Source organism: Athene noctua, chromosome 1 (genome assembly GCF_965140245.1).
Source record: "Athene noctua chromosome 1, bAthNoc1.hap1.1, whole genome shotgun sequence".
Lineage (NCBI taxonomy): Eukaryota > Metazoa > Chordata > Aves > Strigiformes > Strigidae > Athene > Athene noctua.
The window spans coordinates 240101446-240126159 of NC_134037.1; the positions used below are offsets into that span (position 1 = coordinate 240101446).

Here is a 24714-nt window from a genome sequence, read left to right on the forward strand (position 1 = left end):
GAGCCATAGGATTCTCGAGTCATTTTTCTTCTATGACTAAACAAAATTTATGACAAAGGTTGTGGACAAACAACCATATTCAGTTCCACTGCATCTGAGCAACAACTTTCTTTAAACTGGGGTTTTCCAAGAGTCATGGCAGAGGGCACATTTTGTCATTTATTCCAAAAGTAACAAATGCCTGAAAAATTTTCACTGAATAATAAAAAAATCCAGTATACCTGTTTTCTTTTTCTGTTAGACCTTTCCCTCAGACCTCTCTGATAGCCACAATGCAAGCTATGTCCTTGTATTTTATTTCCTAGGCAAGGTATAACTTCAAAATTTCAAAGGTTAGATGTTTTAAAGTATGCAAGCACCAAAATAAATCTTTAGTGTTTTATAATGCTAACTAAGCATTACACCTTTGAGAGAGACACACACACACGGAAGAATGACTTATATAGTAGGAGCCTTTTGTTTTCACAGAAAGCATATCTAACAGGTAGTAGCTCCAGTTTTAGCGTTTGCCATTAGAAAACATTTCCCTCGTATACAATTCTCTGGTTCAATTTTTACTATTTAACTATTTAGGATCAATTCCTAAGGATTTACTTTTGAGTTTTTATGCTGTATCAGAGTGACACCTCCTCTCTGAAAGGCTCAGGACAAAAGACAGATTCTGTGCTGTTTCTTTGTTTTCAAGTCAGGCAGGCAAGCACAGAAGAATGCTTCTGGCTGGAACATATGTTTAAGGTAAGTTATTTGGGGCAATAAAGCTATCGAACAGCCAGCTTCTGACCTTTTGCAACATAGGACCTTCTGTGGGACCATAGTCATGCCATGCCACTGTTTCATGCTGTTGAACAACATGCTGTGGTGCAACCTCTGCTCAGAGGAGACGACCACAGCACAAAAAGACACAGTGTCTGTGTAGCTGTGACTGGCTATGGTCAGAGATACCACTTCTGTGGTCAGTTTCCACTTCTGTGACCACCCAGTGATGAAACCCTTTACTGTTGCTCATGCTGAAATTGAGCGCACGATCTCTATGCATGAGCCTCAACACCTTGCAGCTGAGTAATGAACTACATTAACTTGAAGGAAGTAATGACTGTGTAAGCCTCTCCCTAAATATAATGGGACCACTAGAGGAGGACAAAGAGCTGTGTAGTGTTAATGTCAACTGCGGGGGCACCTTCCTAAGAAACAGGAGTTGCTTTAGCAAGCTTTTCAACTGAAAACCATAGTCTCTGCCCTTCCTGTTTTCTGTATTAGATTCTATCTAGGCCAGCAAGTTACTATGACAGAAATGCACATAGTGGTGCTGGTATTTATTGAGCACTCAGCACAAGGCAAAAACAAATTAGTAATTTCCACCGTGCTGTCAAGCCACAGCTGATATGCAGCAACAGGAGGAGGCTGGAGCTGCATATAAATGCAAAAGACATGCAAAAGCTGTCCCATATGTAATTCCATTGCATATAATGGCATTTGTCAGTTGTGATTTTGACTCCATGCCTTTATGAAGGCAGAGCAATAAGAAAGACAAGTTCAGGAAAACAGATGACCAAAAGGTTGCTTTTATACATGGGCATTACGAAGTGAATCTGAAACTGCTATTCCAGCCTTGGTGCAGTGTTGGCTTTTGACATGATGTCTGAGAAGATAATGGATTTAGGATTTTATCTGAATTTTTTTTATATTAGGTACATATCTATCCCGGCATATTTCTTGATTCCCAAAGACTCTGTTATATAAGGCTAGTACGTATCTCAGGACAATTTGTTTAAAGCAAAAGGAAAAATTCCTCCCTGGTGTAATTCTTGTAAAAACTAATGGTTTAACATCAGAGTTAACTTAAGCATCAATTCAGTGATCATTTAAAATTAAGCAGTAAGACTGAACAGTTAAGAAGTTGCCCAGCACACTCTGTGCAAGGCATAGGTCTGCCTGATGATTGCCATGCAGGTTTTTAGTATTAGCTGCAAATGTATAAATAGGAAGGACAGACTGTGAAATATGCAATGTTTGAAATTTGGCTTGGATGACTTCTATGTGGAAATATAGAAGGAAATGCTGAATTTATTTGCTGAATATGATGAATACGAAAATGCTGAAGTTGATGAAAAATTCATTTAGTCCACAAACTACAGTTGATAATTTTTTTTTTAATTACCTGAACAGTTAACAGCTGTCATTGTATAGTGGTTACTAATAACTTTCATTTTTTGGAATTTTTAGCTTACCAGGGGTGTAAAGATTTCTCATTACTTTAAATTCAATCCTTACTGCAATATATGATTACAGGTGATATGTAATTAACACTTGCTAATGAGAAAAGCTTGCTTTTAAAAAGTCAGGAAAATGCCTATCTGTAAGTATGACTGAAGTTATTAGATTGATTGAATAGTTTTCAAGTCTATAATTATCAATTGCCTTAATTCTGTGAAGTAAACTGTTTCTAGCATCAAATCTTGAAGGTTTATCCTGTAGAATATTAAGAATTCTTCCTTTGTAGAACCTAATTCTGTGCTGGCTGCAATCCCCAGCAAAATGGTGGGGTTAGGATTAGTCTCTTAACGATGCACTTATAGCTGTATAGAAAATTATTTAAATCTGTAAAGAAAAAAAATACTTTCTACTTTTCATTGCATTTCAGAATCAAACAACTCCTCTCAGTAGCTGAGGAAATGGGAAGCCTGGGAATATTATCTTTCATAAAATGTATATAGTTCTTTTAGCAGAGTCTTAAAACTACAACTTACTTGGATTTCTAATTAAGCTATTTAATAATTATAATTATTAAAAATAATTATTAATAATTATTTTTAAATTATTAGTACTGAGGTAGTGACGATGGGCCTCAGGCCCTGAGTAGTGTCCTTCTGAGCACTGTACAGAACAGGTGTCCTTCCTTTACAAACCTTATGGCCTTACATTATCATCAATGTTTTTTATATGAAAAGGTGACCGTTAAAACATTTACATTTGTTTCTAATTCAGCATTCAAATCATTTGTCAAGAGCTTATTTTCATGCGTGTTGGTCCATGAGCTGGTTGGTGTCCAGCTCATGGTCCCCATCCTGTCAGATGCTCTTTGCTGCATCCTTTGTCCATGCCAAGCTTGGCACCAGAAAGAGCTTATATTAGTGCTATGGTTGTACAGAGAGCCTCTGTATCTGCTCATGCGTGCCAGAGCACTCATCTGAGCCATTAGCATTGTCTCAACCAGTGGCAATTCAAGTCTTCTTAGTACAGAAAAATCGGAGAAAGAGTGGCTAAGGCCCAGGGTATTGGTGGTCCACTCCTGCCAAAGACAGAAGTATCTGACTTACAAATATAGGAGAGAGAGAGGACTCGGAGAACTATTTCTTCTGTGCCTGCTTCCCAAAGCAGTGGAGAGGGAATATGGAAAGGAATATTTACAACATCCCACAACTGACTGGTCTTCCTTACAACCTTTCCCATCAGTAGTTACCTTACTAGCCATGCCAGGCCTCCATCAAGAGAAGAAGTTTTGATTCTCAAGGTCTTTTAGTAGGCAAAACAGGCACAAGGCCATAGGTACTCTGGCATCACTAGCAGACTGCTGATGTTGGCATCTGTTTGTTTATAAAGTAAACCCTGTTTTTCATATTCTTTCTTTTCTTGTCTGCTCACCAACACATTGTTGAAATCTTCAATTTACAGCTCTCTGGACTCTTTTAGTAATGGAAATGTAAGATGAGTTTCCAAAGTTAAACTAAACTTCTGCTATATATTTTCATGTATTTATGACAGGCAGAACTGATGCAGTCCACTCAATGGCTAGATGATGTTTTGGGAACTCAAAACACTCAGTAACATAATTTAAAGAACTTTTCATTTGTTGCTTTTGTTGCTGTGCTCCTTTCCTACCGCCTCATATCCTTGGAATTAATTTTAAGCATAACAGCAACGATATAAGGATGATATCCAGAATATTAAGCTACACATACGTAACTGTGAGAGTGCCTCTAAGTTGCTGTGATGTGTATATGGAACATCAATGTAAGTATAATATATCGCGCTTCTTTAGGCCTTGATAGTCCTTGTGTCTTATGAGTGCTGGGGAGGAAATACTTTTAATCTTCAAGTGTTCGTTTGTAATGCCTACACTTTATCCTTACACAACACAGTTTGGATGGGAACAGATAAGTCCTTTCAGTGGTTTTGTTTACCTGAGTTTGATCCTTCTTTTACTGAAATCTGGGGCACACTGTCCTTGACAATGTCAACAGAGGCCAAGCAGAGCGATGAAGTATTGGAGTTCTGTTGCGTAGGGTTGTGGGGTTGTCGAGTATGCATTGCTGTCCTTTGGAAACCACAGAGCCACCTCTGTTTACAGCACTAGGCTTAATTCGTCATTATCCTTTTAGATGTTACAGAAAGGCAGCTCCTGGTTTTTGGCAGGAAGCAGTCCCCCATACCCACTTTAGACTCTTTCCTTCTCTGCCTCCTCTCCTGTGAGCAACAACTTTGTCAAAAAAGCACATTTGTTTGGGCCAGGAACAGAGGCAACTGATACTCAGCTAGTTATTTTGATTGCCTGGCTGGTAGGAGTTGGGGGAACAGATAATGTCAAGATTTCCTCTGCATTCCAGACCTGTTTTCCTCCTACGGTTAGCATGCGTCGAGTGTGACTTTTCCCACTCAACTTTTCCCACAGTCAGTAAGACTTATCTGACAACGGAGTTAGTGTCAACTGTCCAAAACTAACTAGGAGATATCTTCCTTTCACCACTCCTGTGCTGTTATTGCTTATCAATGTCACTCTCCAGCTTAAATGACTGGTTAATTTACAGACATACTGAGACAAATTCACTTCTGTTGCAGCTCCAGAGTTCAGTGGAGTTACAAGGGGAACAAGTTTGGCTGTAGGTGTCTGAAAAGCACAAGTGGTAGGAATGTGATACTAACAGAAGCAAGAGCAGTGTGACAGCCAAAACAAAAAAGAAGCCCTGAGCTTTGGCAGGATTCCCATTTCAGATTTTTGGAGTGCAATCCAACAAGGTGTTCATGTTTTACCGTTGGTGCTGCAAGAAAAAAGTAGTTATTCAACAGCAAAACAATTCCAGTGTCTCCACACCAAAACATAGCCCATGTTAAAAAAGAACAAAAGGAGAAATAAGGATTTCAGAACACAGATTCTATTGAGAATCATGAGGACTGTGCTTTTATATGTGTTAGAGACTTGAAAAAAGACTAAAGTGAAACTGAAACATACTCAACCTGAGATTTTTAAAATGAGCCTACAATGGTTAAATACTGAAATCCTATTAAAATTCCACAGAAACAGGACACGTGAATTGGAACTGATACCTGCAGTTTTACCTACAGTTTAAGATGGCTTTCTAAGCACTTCTTCTGTCAATGGGGGTAGAGAGGCATTTTCAGAGTGCGACATCATCTTCAGCTGGATCAAGTCGTCCTCCACAGGTCTGCTGTAGTACCTCTTCTAGGCAGCTGTTTTGGAGTGGAATGACTCAGCCTCTGAGAGACATCCTTCTCCATCCCAGCTTCTCACCTCTCACAGTTCTCTTTTAAAAATGGGTGCCTAAAATTCAAGGAATAGGAATCTTACACCTATTGCTTTTGAAACTTTATTAGCATTTCTGATTCACAGATTAAGTTAAAATGGATGAAGTGTAAACCCAAGCATTTTAAAGTTATGTTTAACTCAGTTAATTCAGTTAACCTGGACCAGCAGTGCAAACAGCCAGCAGCGTGTCCAGAGCACTTTGTTCATTGCTCTGCACGCTTCTTTACACCATGTACATATTCTACCTACTGTTTTTGTCTCTTTAGTCTTCTGGACTCCCCTATCTTTGTTAATTTTCTCTCCATTTCCTTCTTTGAAATATCCAGTTTTAGTTTTCCTCCTTACCATTTCCATCCACTATTCAGTTTCCTCTTTAGGGTCTGGTTACTGTCCCGCTCATGATGCTTTACAGTGGTCTTCCTTCATTCATTCTTTTCCTTCTGCCTCTCCTGTTGCCTTCACCCCATACCTCTATGTTCTCCAGAGCTTCTTAGTCTTCTTTGGTTCTCAGTGAAATCGGCAATTGACTCCGCAAGCACTCTAAAGCCATGTGTAATACTCCCTCTCTACATCTGCAATCAAAACATTTGCTTGGGTTTTCTTCTGATGGTTAATGGACCTATCATAATCTACCATGACATCACCCATAGGTTATGTCTCCTTGGCTGGCTGAGGATTATCCAACTTTCTGGGTAGTAAGAAACAAGATTTAAAATCTGAGAACCAAAAGCTGAACTTCTGTATTCTTGTTTATGCTTTTAAATAAATCACCTGATTTTCAGAAGTGGCTGATGAGTGGTAACCACTTCTGAAAATTGGACAGTGACTTAGGGTGTAAGACTTAAGGACATAGTTTTTAAAATCCTGAATTTTTTTTTTGCCTAGGCAGAGTATTTCCAGACTTAGTGACCAGACATGAGTGCATTCTGGAGTCCTCTTTGCAAATAAGAGAGGAAGCACTGGCAGAAATGGAGCTAAAAGTGGAAGTGTTGGAATACACTCATCAGATTCAGCTGACCAGGGCAGCTAGAATGATACCCATATTTAAAGATGAAAAGAAGTCATTGCAGGCAGCGCAAATAATTACAGCTTCCCATAATAATTATCATTTCTGTTTCTGAAAAAAAACAAGCAAGCTACAATACGGCCAGATGAGAATACAGATGTAGGATCCACTATGGCTCTGTAAAAGAAAAGAGAAACAGCTTTTGCACAGGAAAACAGGAAGAGATAAAACTTATCTAGGCTTTCCAAATGAATATTCCAGAGATCTTCAAAATAGAGAGGAAATAACATGAGAAATCAGTGTGGGAAGAAAATTTTGGTCATAGAACATAAACTTTGTAAAAGATCTAAAGACACCCAAATTAAACTTGTCAGTTTTCAGAATGAAGAGAGGCTAATAATAGGTTGCGTAAAAGATTTTTGCTAGGACAAGTATCATTTAAAGCTTCATTATCTTGACAAGTGAGTGAACAGATGGCAAAATCTGTACCAAACTCAAGATTTCCTTGGGCACTACAGATCAGAAAGATTTCTGAGAACCAAATTCAAATCACCAAATGAGGTGATTTGACAACCACAAAGCAGATGGGATTTCAATTTACCTAAGTGTGAGGTAATGCTCAGGAATGATCTGAAGCATTCACTGATGCTGCATGCTTAATGAAGTGTTACTAGTTCAGAAAAATACCTAGGCAACATTATGGACAGCTTAATTAAAACAGCTCAGTGAAAACAGCTGTTCAATTTGCAGTGCTAGTTGTGAAAGCAAATAAAATGCTAATTTATATGGACCATAAAGAACAGCATTGATATTATTATAATGTCGTCATATAAATTCAGGGAACTATATCACAGTGACATCCAGCATTGTCAACATTACAAAACTGTCTACAAAACGAAATATTCAGAGAAGTCAGTGAAGGATGATATGCAGGGAACATAGAATCATTTTACTTAACTAGTGAAAAGATGTTGTGGCACTAAGTTCCTACTCACCTTTAAGTCATAGGGATATCCAATGAAGACAAGATACAGAACAAGTAACACTCTCATGTGCTGAAACATAATTATCATAATAACATCAAATCAGCACGAAACGGAGGGCTTTATGCTTGCATATTCTTAAGAAGCATAATGGGAGTGAACCAGGAAAGGGGAGTACCCACACTGGATTAAATTTTTCAGTGAAGCATATGGGAATTTTTACAATCACTTCAGCAAGTCAAGAACTTCACCATTAATGTGAGATTGTCACTAGTGTTTGGTCTAAAATAGGGGGTGGGGGTGGTGTTAAAGAATGATTAGAGCAGTTGTAGGAAGGGAAGCTGTACCTGGTGATTATTGAGAAGACCTTGAGTTTCATAAATTCATTTATCATTTATATCTGTACAAAGTAAAGAAAGAGCTTACTGTTACTTTCTAGTAATACATAAAACCACTTAGCATTTATTCTGCCCAACTATAGAAGATGAGCTATAGGACAGGAGGGAGGTGGATAAACCCAAATCTTTTTTAAGTCCTAAAGGAGGATAATAATGTTTGTCAGATGAAATGGTATTCTTTATGACTTGACTGAAAGCAGTGAATTACTTTAGATCATTGCAAAATCATTTAGCAACATTTCAGAATAGAAATTGGGAATAGCCTCCAATTTGAGGCATAGGAAGATTAGTTTTTGGTTTTCGTATTTACTTCTTACACATTTTTCCCCTTTAGCAGTGACGTTCTCTACAATATTTTTAAGGCCTGAACTCTGAAACTATGTATCTGATAATTTTGATCAAATTAATATCGAGGATTACTTAGCATAAATATTCTCTGTCAGGTAAATTAACTGTTCTTCTGTCTCAAAAACCAACACCACATGAGATGCTGCTGAGTTATAATCTCTTTAGCACCTACTCTCCAAGCAAATTACATGGGGTTTTGTAATGTAAATGATTCAAAAAATTTCCCTGAAATGTAGAACAATCTCAGGTAATTACTGCTGAACAGATTTATGTAAGCACAAAATGATGAAAAGCTGTTGAAGTAAGTCTGCATGACAGTAGTGTAAGTAAACAATATGAGCAACATCTGTACCTGCAGCACAGTAAAGGTGTTCTGACATCATCCATAGGAATGAATTTCATTAGAAACCATTGCGCCACTGAAAGCAAACTTTGGAATCAGCAATACATACAAGCAAAATAGAAAATTTTCTTGCCTTCTTGAATAGTCTTGAACAGTCTCCTTCATTTGCATGGCACTTAATTGAAGTCAAGGGGAATTGTGTTTGTGGAGTCTCAAAAAAGTGTCTATTGATAATGAGAAGGGGAGTTGGGCCAGCTAGAATACAAATGCTCCAAGGGAGCAAGGAGGAGGTGAAGCCTGTTCTGTTCTTTCTGGAAGCAACTACATTAAAAAGATGGCCATTTCTCGAAAGGGAGTGGTGGCATTATCAGTAGAGAGTGGTGGCTATGACCTCTGTCATCGTTCTGGTCACGTCACTGTACACAGCAGCAAGTGATGGGGAAACACCACCCCAAGCTCTCTCTGCCTCTGGTATGCTGGGCCAGCTACAGAGCAGTCCCTGGTACTGCCTTTGTTTGGAATTAAGTTGCTTTACCAAGTACTGCTTTCAATCCCAAATGAGAAAAGAAAAATGTCTTAATATTTTCTAGCTTTCTCCCATGGTGTTTGATGTTGCTATTCATATCATAGTAATTTAATGTCACTATTAAAATTCAGTTCAGTGAAAAGCAAATGGGTGCATAGCATAGATTTTTTGCCTCTTGCATGCAGAAATTGGAGTCTCTTTGGAAGATCACAATGAGCTATGCTTTGCATAGTGGACTATTTTCATTTCTCACAGTTTAATTCTTTTACACAGACTGTAATTATACAGCAGCACATCAGTGCTCTCATAAAGTCTACTGCCTACTATGCAGTGACACCTTATAGCTTACCTCTCTGTGCATATAGGTAGTATAGTCCACATGAAAATATAACATAGCTTTGTTTGCAAGATACTGAATCTTGAATGAAATTATGCCATGCAAAAGGGAGAAAGAGTGTAAGCAAAACTAAGGTGAGGAAGCTACAAATTTTATGTCACAAGTATTTTTTAGACTTGCAGTTCACAGCTATGCTGTTCCTACCTGATTAAATGAAGCCATCACTGACTTCTGGATAACTTTTTTCTGCAAAGCTTTCTGTGATGGTTTCAAGGGCAGTACTACAGGCCTGTTCGTGTTTCAACCAAAAAAAGTAAAACTCTCGGCAACTCACAGTAAACTGTTCTCTGCGTAGCTCTAAAAACTGAAACTGCAGTTGTTACTGCTGACTTGTTAATATAACACAGACATTGACATTTCCTGGTTACTGTAAACACTGAAATGCTTTTGGAGTTAATGGAATACAGGTGCTGCCTGACACTACCAAAATGTTCTCACAGAAACAGAGACATTTTTGGATAGAAAGAGATCCACCTAGTCCAGCCCCTTCTTCACAGCATGAATATCCTGCTTCTCAGTGGGAATACCCAGATATGCTAAATGTCATGAAATAAGCATTCTTCCTAAGCTTAAGCTCCTTTATACTCACAGGAACGGACATACCACTTAGCCTGCTGGAACAGAGAGTTCTGTAGTGCCAGAGCTGGGTGATGGAGTGGGCTTAGGCAGGCTCTGAGCCGGCTGGGAAACCTTCCCAACGGGGCTGTGGGAAATGATGCTTACAATCAAATCGTCACCAGCCTTCACTTCGAATGAGACTCAGACAATACTGTGAACAGCTGATTGGCCCTTCTTTACTGTGGAAGCAAGAAGAAATTTAAAATCAGCCTTAATGATGCAAGATCCTGTAGAACTGTTTAGGTTAATAGGGGTTGGCCTGGGCCTCTGCCAAATTTTGATTCTGGTCATTATAATCTGCCTACCTGAAATTCAATCCCCTATTGCAACTGGCCATGACATTCTTTATTTCCTATCCAAAAACATTAGTAGTGTTGCATTTCAATTCCATTAAATATATATTTAAAAAATCTGTTAAATAAGTTAAAATAGTAGCCGTGCGACCAGTAATGAAGGAAGCTCTATAAAAATCCATAGTTTACAATATATTGTTCCTTGGCAATATGCTGCCATTAGTCAGTAGCCTGATTACTACAAAAGTGTGTGTGCACAGGAGTACTTGTGTATCAGAAAAAAGTTCTTACTCTTATAATATTGGTTTGGGGAACAATTCCGTTGCATTGTTGTTAGAACTTGTTGTCAAGATTGATCATGTTTTCCTGTGTAATCCAGGAGAGCTATAAAAAAAAAAAAAAAAAGAACAAGCTCCCAGGTCTCTGAACCAATATCCAGATATGGTGTGTGTTAAATTGCTGCTGACTGCTGCAAGGCTTTTTTACAAAAATGTTCCAATTATTTCTACTGTGATGGTAATAACAGTTGGAAGTTTGGGAAAAAAAAAAAAAAAAGGTTTAGAAAAGGTCCCAATATAATATTAAGGAAATGAGCACTTTGAAAGAAAAGTAAGATGTAGTTTAGAATAATATATTTTTGTCAAGCAACTAAAAAGGAGGGGAAAAATCAGACACCCGAAGCTGGAATAGGAAGTACAGGGGCCATATTCTGTGCTGAGACATTTCATGTTTCAACATAGCTGCTCAGTTTTTCAAGGGCATTAATCACCTCAAAATTTCAAGCTCTGCTCCAGTAAAAAAACACTATATCTACACACATAAAATGCATTCCACTTTCCCAGTTGCTTAATCACTGAGGAACTGGCTATTTCTACAGTGACAGGCTTTGCCCAGCCTGAACTTTCATATCTGCAACATACTATTTTTTAAAGATGTCCACAGAGCATCTTACAAAAGGAAGTTAATTTATTGGCACTTGGTTTGTTTTGTTCATTCTTCTCCTCTGCTGTCTGAGAAATGTGCGAGGGCTTTTGTGTCTGCAGTTCTTCAGAATTTCAGCTTTGCTGTCTACTATTCAGAAGTGCCCTATTTACTCAGACAGTAATCCATCCAATGATCATTTGTGCCACAGTTACCTCCCTGACCCCTTTTTCACCATTCTCACAGAACAGATCCTCCTACCTTTCACATGGGGCCCTCACGTGGAGTTCATCATTCTCGTGTGATGATTTAGGCTGAGTTAAGGAGATAAGATTGGAGAAGTAGAGAGGTTATTAAAAAATAATCTGCAAGAGATAGATACAACAAGAGATAAGATGTGACATGGAGAGAAAAGTCTAACTTAAGGTTGTCCAGCTTAACTTGGGTGCTCTTAACATGTCCTGCTCCATAGTAAAACCAGGAAAATGATGGCTATTTTTTGAGAAAAAATGACATTTTCTCTAAGTTTTATTCTGTAAGTAGTATTTTTTTTTCAGAAGGAGTTTTCCAGGTTAAAATTCATGGTTGGTCTAGGAAAAACTTTCCCTCTATTTTTATAATTTCATCTTTGTCCTCACTCTGCCTTGATAGACACAATTTGGTCTACTGCAGTGCATCCCATATGCAAATACTCTTAGCAGTTCTCTGCTGTCACTATTTATTGCAGTTCATGCTACCTTTTTGTTGCATCAAGTGGAGGCTACTTGGCTTAAAGTTGAAGGTCCTTCCCTTCCCTATCTATCATTTGTTCAATATTAAAAGCTTGATTCCCACAGTCTGTACAGGATGCCAGCTTTCGTTGTCTGCTCATTATGTTTTCAAATACACATTTGCACGCTTTCTCTAAAAGCGCCCCTCATGCTTGGGAGTTGGTTCTCTGAATATATAAGTACACCACATTAATGTCTTGGAGATCCTCTTGCTAACTCACTTTGCGTCAGTGCCTCCAAAAACTAATTCTGGTGTGCTAACACCAGTAGTTACTATGCTGGCCAGTATTGTTTTATTGTTCTCTTGTACTCCACCCTTCCTACCCCAATTAGCTCTTCTCTCCACTGGTGTCTTGTTTTATATTTAGTTTGTAATCTCCTGAGAGCAGAGATTGTACTTTTGCTCCATCCAGTTTCTGGTTCTAACGTGCTCTGAAAATACAGTTTATTAATAATAATAAAGTGCCATGAAGAGAATGAAGAGAAGCTTGATTCCCCCCCCCCCCATCTCCTCCATGCCAGTTTTAGCAAGGGAGAGGGGGCACAGTCAAACAGCAGATACTTTGTTACTGTAGTCTGTATCTGAGCATACTTAGAGCCTTTTCACGGTGAATACTGCAAGAATTGCCATTTATTTCAGCATTAATCACTGTGAACAAAAGTGAAAGAATTTGGCCCCGGGTAATGAAAGCCAGCAGTGCTCTGCTGTTGGCAAAGTGCAGAGTGATCCTTTCCCAGAGCTTCAGAAAGCTGAAATGGAGAAGCATGAACAGATAGGTGCCAATCCCTTGATAAACTGGGAAAGAGTGAAACTGCTTTGTAATTGATCCTCATTAAAGCTACCTTAAAATTATGATAATTTGCATATGTAAACAATAAGCAGGGAGAGAGCACCAGGGAACAAGCTGGAACATTTTGTCCTTGTTCACAGTGATTCTTATTTTTGTCTATCCAAAATGTTTGTTTGTTTATTTAGATGTCAAAGAGGACACCTACTCATATGTCCTTGGTGCTTTTCACATAACTGCAACCACAGAATTAGTATGCAATTCACTGTAGTCTGCCATTAGGAAAACAAGCATGGAAAACCTCAAATCTTTTCTTCCCTTCCAGTGGTAACCCAGGCTTACAGCATCACACTCAGGACATTTAGCCTGTGATAGAAAACAAATTCCAGAGCTCTAGGACCCCCAAAGATATAAAGATCATTGCCAAAGTTATAAATATTACTTGGTGTATTTATATCTAGGCTGTCTGAGCTACTATTTGAAGCTACAAAAGCACAGCAACACCATTTTGAGTATAATAAAGTTCAAGAAGCTTCATTAATTTACAGTCACTTCCTGAAGAATTAGGTGTATTATAAAATTTGGTATTGCACTGATTAGCATCAGACTGCATCAGTGATCCTGTACTAATAATTGATTTTTTTTCCCGCTTTATTATTGTTTTTTAAGAGATACAAGTGTAAGGAGCTTACGTCCACTAAACAGCACGCAGTAACCAAGGATGTACTCTCCTCACATTTTCCTCTGCAAGACGTATCCTGTTTTGTTTTTCTACAAGAAGAAAAATATTGTGAAGTGGTTAAACTAACAAAAAATTCTGACTCACCATAATTAAGGACTAGATGAAAAACATGGAAATTGTACTTTTAACGTAGTCTTTCAGTAGTTTACAAGTGGCAAACCAAGATGTAGTCATTTTTCTCTTTCCTTAGACCTGATTCTCTTCTTAACAGATGCATGGGAGTTTTTACAGTGACTTTAGTAGGTCTAGATCAGGCTACATAATGGAATCTGCCACAAATTAAAAACACACTGCTAATTAGAGGCCAGATTATTATGTAGTATCAATTAACTTGGCGTTTAATTACCATGGTGATTGGGAGGAACTATAAATTGCTAAATATATAATTAGAACATCAGACTTCTGTGCCACAATGGCATCAGAGCATGGGTGTAATTATCTTAGATTTTCCTCCATTTTACACACTTGCTAGATTTTAAGACCGACAAATACCATTTTTATTCCTGCCAATACTCTGTTATCAATGAGAAAAGACAAATATCATAGTTCAGTTTCTTTTAAGGCAACTGGGAATTTCCTCCTTTCTGTTCATCACATACAGTGTTTTTATTGTGATTACTGAGAACAGAAACATTTTGGCATGACTAGTATCAAGCAGGAAAACTGTTGTTTCTGTGGAAAATGTGCTTTCCTTTTCTTTCCTCCAGAATTGTTACCCATCTTCTTCAGGATGTCAAAATGTTTCAAACCGTAGACAAGAGCACTGATGTGCTGGCTGCTTACATACTTAACCAAAAATGCACAGAGGGAGACTAGAACTTTAACATTTAGCCATGCTTTCTAATATCCTAAAAGGAAGTGAAACAACTTTGACCTATCAATGATCCCTAACACATACCTTTCTTCAAGCAGGTTGTGTAGAACACCTCGTATTGTAACTGCTACTACTACATGTAATACATCAAAAATACTCGTGTTGGTAACTCAACTTCTGAACAGCTATGATTGAAGGCATAAAATAGGAATGGGCCAGTTGCTACACGAGGTATTTTCTCATTACTCAATAGCACTGTCTTCTTTAGGGAGGAAAGTACAACCTTGTTGCTGGGTTTAGTTTTCCACAATGAAGTACCTGAAATTAGTAAGACTTTTGTGAGTGCCTGCCACAGAGTTTGGTCTGCTGCCAATTATGAAATGCAGCCATATCACTGGAGTTTATCCTAGTAACCTGCGGTGAGATAACATGGTATTAGTGGTTCCTAGTATCTCATTGCTAATTAGCTGCTTTCAGTAAACCTGGACGTGTAGGGACATTTTTGATAGAGTAACTTATTCAAAAGGGTATAGCAGGCAAGAGAATATCTTTTGTCATATCGCTACATTCTGGCCATCACAGGAAGTGACTGAAGAAAGGGAGATCTATCTTGCAGGCGGGCTGGGCACAGTAAGAGGGTGCATTCATGTATGGCTGCCAGAAGAGCACTGTTGAAGGTTACAGGACTGGCTGACATGGACTGGTGTTTGTGGGTAGTGACACAGCAGTATGATACAGAACCTTCAAAACTGATTTTATGATCTCACCTTTACACTGTGTGTCACTGCTGATCTTTATAGGGCAGCTGAGTACCATGTCAGAAATTAATTTCTCATCTCCACCTGGTTCCTAGCAGATAGGAGCCCGTGGCAGAAAACAGGCATGGTAGGTCTTATGTACCGGTAATGGCTGTGTTGGTAGGGAATTAAATAAAGTGAGGCAGAGGTCAGAGGCAGATTTACGGGGCAGAGGAGCTGATTGTAGGAACCTTAATCCTCTCCCATTAACATCAGCACGTGTTTTCTCTGGATCATGGGATGTGGGAGTATTTACATAATAATAATGTGGGACATATGCTGTCCCCCTTCCAGATCTCGGATGCATCCGTCCCTGGAAGACATCCCTTTTCTCATGAGAGTCTGTCCAGTCCCTTGGAGGACACTGTAGCTGGAATTGCAGGAGGAGGGGTGACATACAACATCTTCACAAGTTCTGGGCAAGCACATCGGCTCTGCTATATTGGATAAAGTAAAGTAGTTTAAGATGGACCTTTTGAGATGAACCTTTTAAGAACAGGGACAATGGAAAACAACTTCATCAGAGAGTAAGCAGAAGATGTTATTAAAACTGAGTGGTAACATGGAATACATCTGTTTGTTTGCTTTTAGCTTCTATGAGTATTTCTGACACTGCAGTTATGGTTTTAATTTAAACAAGACAGTAATATCGATAATGTTTAACATGACTGCTTTACCAGGGTATTCAGCTGTTTCAGTGTATGGCACTCACTTTCGGGAACATCAGACTCTCTGTTGCGCATGACAAATAATCTGCAAAAAGAGTAAGCGATAAGTAATGGTTTGTGACTAAATTAAATGAAGCCCCTGTTGTCCTTCTCAGCTGTTGGACTCTGCTGCCAGTTGTGCTGGGAACCGTCCACTCCGCGGCTGGCCGGGATAGGGCAGGGGCCACTGTTACAACAGTATTTCCCAAATCACAGAGGAAGCAAAGACACAAAATTGGTTTCCTAAATGGGATAAGGGCCCAGATGTTGCTCCCTGGCTCATCTAGGGATGGAGGGACTGGGATTCCCTTTAGCCTGCAAACGTGTGCAAAAAGTGGCTGCCAGGGTTTAGGTTTGAAACTTTTCTAGGAGGGTAAGAGCTTGTTAGAGAAGGTGAGATGATGCAGGGGGGTGGAAGGGATGAAGAAGGGGAAGGGAGGTAAGTGGGTGCAATGCGGAGAAAGTGGGAAAGAAATGGGAGAAGCTGTGTTGCAAGGACTGTGGCTTGAGCTTGGGTGGAGCAGAGAAACAGAGACTTCTCAAAACCCAATTTTCTTTTGGCAAAAGTGGCGTCGTGGGTGAAGCCCCTATTACAGCCGCCCGAGAGCCCGCCAGTGGCGAGCTCGGGCTTTTGTCACCCCGTGGCCGGTGACCTGGCCCTGGAGCGGCGGATGGTGCCCGCAGAGCGGGGCGGCGGCGGGGCCGGGGCGGCGGCGGGCGGCGGGCGGTCGCTGTCCAGGCAGCACGAGGCCCGGCCGGCGGCAGCGGCGGCCCCGGGCGCGCTGGGGCGGGCAGCGGGAGGCGGCGGGCGGGCGGCCCGCGGCCGGACAGTTCCCAGGCGAGGAACTTGGCCGGACAGTTCCCAAGGTCACAGACACCGGCGCGGTCACGAAATTGAGGCGCGGGGCCGCGAGGCCTGCGGTGGCCCGGGCCGTCGGGGTGCCTCAGCCCCGGGCCGTCGGGTGCCTCAGCCGCGGGGCGCGGGGGCCCGGCCCGGCCGGAGCGCGGGGGCGGCCGTTGCCCGCCGCCGGCCGCTCACGGGCAGCAGCGGGGGAGACCCTCGCGGCGGGGCGGCCGCGGGCCTCGGGCGGGGCCGGCGACCCGCCTCGCCTGTGGGGCAGGAGCCGGGCCGGACCCCGGGGCCCCTTCCCCGCCCCGCGGGGGCTGAGGCGCGGGGCGGGGGTGGGAGGGAAGGGCGGAGGAGGGCGGCGAGGCGCCGGGCGCGGGACGGGGCGCTGCGGCAGGCTGGCGGCGAGGCGGCTGCCCCGGGGGCCGGGGCGGGGGCGGGCGGCGTGCCGGGCGGCGCTCAGGTGAAGGGGCCGCCCGCCCGGAGCGGCGCTGACGCGGGCTGCGGCGCGGCGGGGCTGCCCCGCGGCCCCATGTGGCCGCCGCCGCCCGTCCCCGGCCGGGGGAGCCGCCGGCGGCGCTGAGCGGGGCTGCCCGGGGCGGCATGCGGAGCCGCCGAGGATGAGCAGCCAGGGCCGCCCGGCCAAGGCGCAGCTCCGGAGGTCGCTGAGCGAGCAGCTGCGGGACTCCACCGCCAAAGCCTGGGACTTGCTCTGGAGGAACGTCCGGGAGAGGCGGCTCGCAGGTCAGTCCCGCCGCGACGCGGCTGCCGCTACCTGCCCGCGGCGCGGCCGCCTGAGGGGAGACCCCGGGGGACGTCCCGGCCCCGGCGGCGCGGAGGGCTCAGCGCTCCGAGGGGACGCCCGGGGGCTCCGGGCGGGCACCTACTCTGCTGCCGCCGGAGAGCGGCGGCCCCGGGGCGTCAGCCCGGGCGGGACGGGGAGCTGCCCGGCACCGCCTCAGCCACCGTCACGGCTGCGGTTGGCAGTCGCGGGGCAGATCGGGCTGCAGGCAGGAGCCGAGGTGCAGGCAGGTCGGAACCACCCCCTCCCCGCCAGCCCCGTTCAGGCAGCACCTGCCCGAGCCCGGCGATCACGGTGGGGGAGAGTGCCGCAAGCTGTCGGGCTCAAGGCTAAACCTGGAGGTGGCCCCACGTCGGAGTCACCTTCCGAGCATCTCGGAAATCAAGAAGGTTGACTTTCCTCACCTGCTTGTCTGATCAGTTGATCAGTTTTGTAAGTCACTTGCAGGTCCAAGTTGGTTCCTGTGGAATTTGAGTGTGAGGAGGACCGCAACTCCCAAAGAAGAATGATTATTTAATTTCAGACGCTTTTATAGCTTTAGGTCACCTAACTGCTCTGGAAAACCAGGCTCCTGCAGTCTTACTGTCCCCAGGTGGAGACCAGAAGGACACGGAGCAGGGTGGTTGCTCCAGTAGGTCTGGTCACATTTAGAGCGCTGTTATCGCAGCAGCACATTCACTTTATGCTTGCAAACATGCAGGTAATCTGTATTTGTAAAATACTTCATGAGTTAAAAGATCTAGAGGGTACGTGCAAGTGGAAGGTAGTGTTATACTGGAAAACAATACATCAAGATTTATGAGCAGAATCGTGTATAATGAAGGCTAATTTGTAATGATGGATTCCTCTGCCACATCCTACAGCATTGTTAGGAGTTTGGTGACCTTTCCTAGGGCACTGTGACATGCTGGTATTGTATAGTACAGAGGTAAACAGTGTATGATACAGGTCCTTAAACTGTGTCTACAGCACATTAGTTCTTATGTACATACAACTAAAATAATGGATGAAAATTGCATGGCGATTTAAAAAACAAAAAAATCTAAAGAAGGTAGCTTCAATAATGAATTACTAAACCAGCTAATTTTGCACTGTTGTGGTTAACCAAAATATTAATCTGTCTTTACATGTAATCTACTTATTCCTATATTAATAGCAGATGCCAGCAGACATTCAGCAAGGATACTGTTGGCTATTTTTTTCTCTTTTGGTCAAAGACAACTATTGCTTGATTGAGCAAAGGACCTGGGCAGGCTGCCACGAAGCTGTAGCCAACTTCTTAAAGCAACTGGGTATTAAAATTGATGGAGTCAGACTTTTTATTTAAGGTGGATAGAATACTAATGTCCTGGTCTTATGCACTGCCATAATTTAAGTGTTACTCATAATATGCTGGTGAGAAACTGATACACATGCCCTCTAATTAAATGAATTATCTGATGGTATAACAAAATGTGTACAAATAACATATGTTGATTCCAGAGATGTTCTCTTGTTCAGATGCTTTTATGTCTCTGCAATTTTTCTTCCTGTTTTTATATTTGTTGTCCTGCTGGCCCCCGTAGCTGCAGTGTATATCCTATGCCTCTTCTCCAGCTCTTGTTAATGAGAAGGCAGGGGAGTTTAAGCTGATCTAAATGTGTCATTATTTGCTGGTTGCCAGACCAGCTGCTTCTCCATTGCAACAGATCCAATCCCAGTCAGCTAGATAGTTGTACAAGTTCCCTTTTTTTCCTCAAAGTTGACATTGTAGTTCGCCCCTGATTGACAGTCGGAGCAGTAGTATAACTGGTAACTAGTGTTTTAAGAGCAACAACCAAAACAAACGCAGTTTTAACCATCAACATGCTGTTATATTCCAACCATCAAGCCAAATAAAGACTTGTGTTTAAATCATTGTTGTGATGATGGCTTTGCAGGCACTTAGATAGTTGCTGTTTTGGTCTGCTTTACTTTTTTATCTATTTATTAAGGTCTCAGACACCAGTTGCCCAACATATACCTGTAAAGAAAGTAAGCACAAGACAGTTTAATTCATAAAAATGATCGAATTGTTGGGGTTAGATGAGATGCTGGGAGGTCTCTAGTCCAGCCTCTGGCTCAGAGCAGGATCAGCACTGGGAGCAGAGCAGGTTGCTTAGGACTTTCCTCAGTGCTCCCTGGGAAGAGTGTCTGCCCTGATGTCCATGTGCTGGAGCAGAGGGCAGCAGTACACAGTTGGGCAGCAGATGTATGAGCTGGATCAAGGAGCTGAACCCTGGCTAGAGCATGGAGAGAGCTGAACCTTGGCTCAGCCACTCACAAAGAGAGAGACAGAGTGGCTGGATTGCTGTGGAAAGTAAGCTGTGCATAAAAAGACTGCTACAGTGTGCTCCTTTCCTCTGTCCCTCACCGTCTACAGAGAGGGGTGGTGATGAGCAGCAACCCGGCTCCCAGTGTGCTCCTGCTACAGGGCTGCTCCACACTGTCTCTTATTCAGGACAGATCTATGGTGCTCAGCAGCTCTTAGTCACTCTTTCTGATTCACTGACCAGGATTTGGTTTTTTAAACAATGAGTGTACCCGCTACAGTGCCACAAATGGCAGCCTTAGTTTTGGTGTGCTTTTTATAATTTTTGCAGACGTATTTTACACTTTTTGTGTTCCCACTATGCTTATAACTTAAGTTGGGATTCACAAACTAATTGGGATGTACACCAGGAGTTTAACTCCCTTGTCAGAGTGGGGACCTATTAGTCTAAAAAGTTACATAAAATACTGTTGGTTTAATATAATTCTAAAACGCTATACCATTATTGAAAGCCATTGCTTTAGGAATTTGACTTGCATATTTAACAGACTTTTCAGAAATGATGACCCTAAGGTGATTCTGATATCCCTATTCGAATCATGATCCCCTGTCACAGTAAAACAGAAGTTGTAGTTGCTACATCTATTGTATGTAGGTTAAAAGTGTCACCCTCTATCTAGCATTCTCTCAGTTACTAAATTCTAAAATAAAGCATATTTTTAAGTTTTGAAATTCGGTACTTCAAAGTCAGGAAACACCAGAGGTAAGGATGCCTGTTGCTGCCTTGTTGTACAGCATCTTCCAGTGTGGGATTGTGTTTTAATGACATGATCACATCCCCCATGTTTGCACAGAACTTTTCTGCCTCATTCAGTGCACAAAGTAACGAGCCCCATTGCTGAGTCTCTTAACCTAGAGCCTGCTGTACGGCAGCTTTCTCAAATCCTGGACCGAGCACAGAACTAAAAATTCTCTCAAATGCTTATGAGCATGGTGCTTAGGAGCACTGAGTCTTGCATACTTCATACCGTTAATGTTCTGATTGTATTCCTAGAAGCTGTAATGTTACATTGTTCCCATTTTACAGATAGGAACCAGAGGTACAGTGAGATTGAACTCAGGAATATCAGTAGCTCTGAGTATTAGAACTTGAATTTTCTACTTTAATATTAAAATTACGGCTCTCAGTGTCTCCCATTGCACAACACTCATGCAAATCAGCCTCCGGGATCTAATTGTAGTGCACTCAAGGAATAAGTAACTTGCAGTTTCTGTCAGTATGGTCAGATTTTGTTTCAGGTGACTTGGTGAAACCCAGACAGAGAGGGATGGAACTGCAGAAGCACCATTTACCTGGCATAGTCTCAGAAACCTGTTTTGTTCCTGTGTGCTGTCTTCCACCCTTTCCTGCATGCCTCTGCAAGAGATGCAGCAGGAGTCCTGCAGCAGCTGACTTAGTTGGGTACATGACCTTGATCTAACGACTAGACTGTTGTCCATCACTGTTTGGCATCCTTGTGATGTGCATGTGCAGTTGAGGTTAAGACTTTGTCCTAGTGCCTAATGGGAGGAGGGTTGAGTTAGGATTAAACAGTTGACTTTCAATTCTAAGACTTCTGAAGTTTGAAAACTTGACTTTGTAACATTCTTCTAATAATAGACAGCTTTGTCTCTAATCTCCTAGGTTTAGCTTTTAGCTGTGGTTTAGCAATCCACACAGATTGATGCTGGGATTTCTACTCTGTAAGGCTGCCACCGCTGCAGCGTAGATACACCCTCAGCCTTTTTGCCAAATCTCTTCTCACCTGAGCTTCGTGTCCCACAATACCTTGTATGTTCTGTGTTCTTGAAGAGATTATATCCCCATTCAGTTTCCTCTAGCTCTTCAGGCACAATTCCCCTTATCTCTTCATTGACGTCCTCTCTTCAGCTTGACTGCGACAGCAGTACAGGACAGGATACCCCTGAGCACTGTCCCAGCTCCTACTTAGTTGCAGACCTCTCCAGAAGCAACTGCCTGGGGTGATTTGGGGGAAGGATCTTGGATGCTCCCACCCCATTTTGAGCTTGGTCGTGCTTTGAGTAAATTAAATTTGGGGGCAAGTTTTCCAACAAATCTCCAGTGGTTTGCTCAGACTCAGATTTCGAAGTTTTATAACTTGGCCAAGTTTGGATAGATTTTTCAGAGATTGATGCTAGAGTGACTCTTGAACCTTCAAAGCATGAAGCACTAGTTTCTCAAACAAACAGCATAAAAATATACTGTGGGACAACTTACCATGGACCAGTTTTATCTTAGAAATGGATGACTTGCAGCACCAAAAATTGAAACAGGAGCATGAGGGAGGCTCATGATTGAAAAAAACTTTTAGTCTAAAAAGTCAAAATTAAGACCTTTAAATGGAAAGATGTAGAAGACCTACTCTTGGGTATCCTTAACTGCTCAAGAAGACCTTATACACTAATTTGCCACTCAAGTATCTCTTCAAATGTGACTGAAATGCATTTATGTCAGAGATGAAACTGAACATTAGCTGAGGGAGGGTAGAAAAAAATTTGTCCAGTAGGAAGTAATTGCAGCATTCTGCATTTGTCAAAAACAGTAAGGCAATGACCCTTCTCCTCTCAAAGTAACTTGTGGTTGGTTTGTGGGTTATTGTGGTTTTATTGGGTGCAAATGAGATAGTCTAAATTTGTAATTGCACCTTTGCAATTGCTCCCTGGCACCAGCTGATCCTGGGGAATATGGAAAAGTGAACTGAAAAAACTAGTTGTCACAACCAGAACTATATGAATTTTAGCAGTTTTCTGTCATGTCTGCATGGAGGCAAGAGCAGCCATATTTCTGGAGCCCAATTAAAAAAACATCAATCTCATTAGTTTTCAGTTTAAATGAAACATTTTTTAGAACTTGCTTTTGCAAGTTTGTACTCCGTGAAGTAGAACTAATTATTTCTGCTGTGATATATCCCAAGGTCAGCATTAGGAGACCCCAAAGGAAACACGTGTACCAGGCTCCCAGGTCCTCAGAGAACCCCTGAGCAAAGGCGGGAGTCCCAGTATGAGGCCAACTTTGAGTCTGTGCATCTTGATATTATTCTATTACTGAAATTTCATCTCAAGACCTTTGTGTACAGTGAAAATGTGGCAGATTAATCTAATTAAAGCTGTTCAACAAATAGTGATTTTTTTTAAAAAAAGTTTTGGTGGATCAGTTTTCATTAGGGAGTGGAAGAGATGTTTATGTGAAAAATGTGTTATTTGTTGTGGCTGGTTTGGTGGGCCTACTTTTATTTTCTGTTTTAAAATCATGCACATAGAATTTTAGAAAGCAAAGTAGAGATGTTGCAGTCTGTGTCCCCACCAGGGCACCAGAGAGTACAAGACAGATTCTCACGTATGTTGATAAGATGTATATGTGTAAATTCCCCCCTAACCCAACCCCATCAATGGGAAAAGACTGTCCTTTGTCAAGGAGAAAACTTATGAAAGATGTTCTTTATTTGGGTTAGAGTGCTTCAGGGAAGAAAGTAAGTGACTTACGAGTGATTCATTATCAGTGGTCAGGCATGCCAGGAAATTTTCTGCTCTTGTATCAGTCCTAAAGAAAATGTAGTAGCCAAGAAAGTAGTCAGTGATGTCATAAATCATATTAATCATACTGTATATTCTATAGTAATGTTAGGAGGGGTTTTTAGGTGAACCTCTTTAAAGTATATAGTCTTCTTTGCATGCACGTTATGTCAGTATTCTGTAATGTCTGTCTCCTTCCTTAGACATTCCCTGAAGACCAGTGGTTCGAATCTGAAAAAGGGGCAATGGTGGCAAAATACCACCATTGTTCTGGTGCTGCCGGGTTCTCATGACCCTCAGCAACAAGAAGTTAATTCCAGAAATACAATGACAAAAATACCAATATGCTTGACCTGCCAAGTATTTCTGTATCAGCATGAGACTGTGGAGGGGGGTGATGGAGGACTCCCCACTGTCTCAAAGTCCAGACAAAGTTGTAATTTTCTCATACCCACTCCATGGTTCTGCTGCTGTTTTCCCTGTAAGATTTTGAGTGACTGTGGAGGAGCAGCAGAGGTTCCTGGGGCGACAACAACGTTCATCTTCTGGTTTTACATTTAATGCATAAATTCTGTATTTGAATAAGTCCCGCTTCCATCAGAGAGCTATATCAGAGATTATTTTCCTAAGAGAAATTCAGTTTTGATTACTTTATTTCCTAACATTATGAGATACAAAACTCTGCTGATAAAATGGGAAATCGGTGCTGGTAATAGAACTGGATACCATTTGAATCAGTTTCTGTTTGATAGCTCTTTAGAAAAGATTCTTGATAGGTCTCCTTCTTTCTGGAGCTTGGTTGTTCACTGGTTTCAATGACACGATTAATGTTCAGAAAGTATTTTTTTTTTCTAGAAAGTTATGATGTGTCAGTCCTTTTTATAGTACAACTTTTTTTTTTTTTTTTGCTATTGACTTTGCATGGTTCCTTGAGCATCCATGAGGTTCTTTCAGTTCTCAGTAAACAAATATTTCTCCTTATTTCACAGCACATATACATGGCCTCAGTTCATTCCACCTGTAAATGTTTCCTATGTGACTAGAAGAAGGCTGATACCTTGTCAGTATGCTACACCATGCCTTCATGGAGAATTCCTGTAAGCATCCTAATTATTGCAGATGCTTACAGACTGTAATATTGGAAACAAATCATAGTACTATTTTTCCAGAAACACTATATATAATACAATATTGTTTAAGTTCCTGTAC

The 24714-nt window shown here is 41.7% G+C and overlaps 1 protein-coding gene across 5 annotated transcripts in view; it reads left to right on the top strand.

Annotated features, from left to right (window-relative positions):
- STARD13 (StAR related lipid transfer domain containing 13) overlaps positions 1 to 24714 on the top strand; it is a 315514-nt gene that overhangs the window by 150973 nt on the left and 139827 nt on the right. Inside the window, exon 1 of one of the 5 annotated variants that reach the window (XM_074914346.1) lies at positions 17461 to 17584. The exons of 2 other annotated variants lie outside the window; for them this stretch is intronic. In XM_074914346.1, coding sequence (XP_074770447.1) covers positions 17461 to 17584 — 124 coding nt within the window. Of the gene's footprint in view, positions 1 to 17460; positions 17585 to 24714 lie in introns of those variants that run through there. 2 more of the 5 variants (XM_074914381.1, XM_074914372.1) reach the window with 2 other exon arrangements.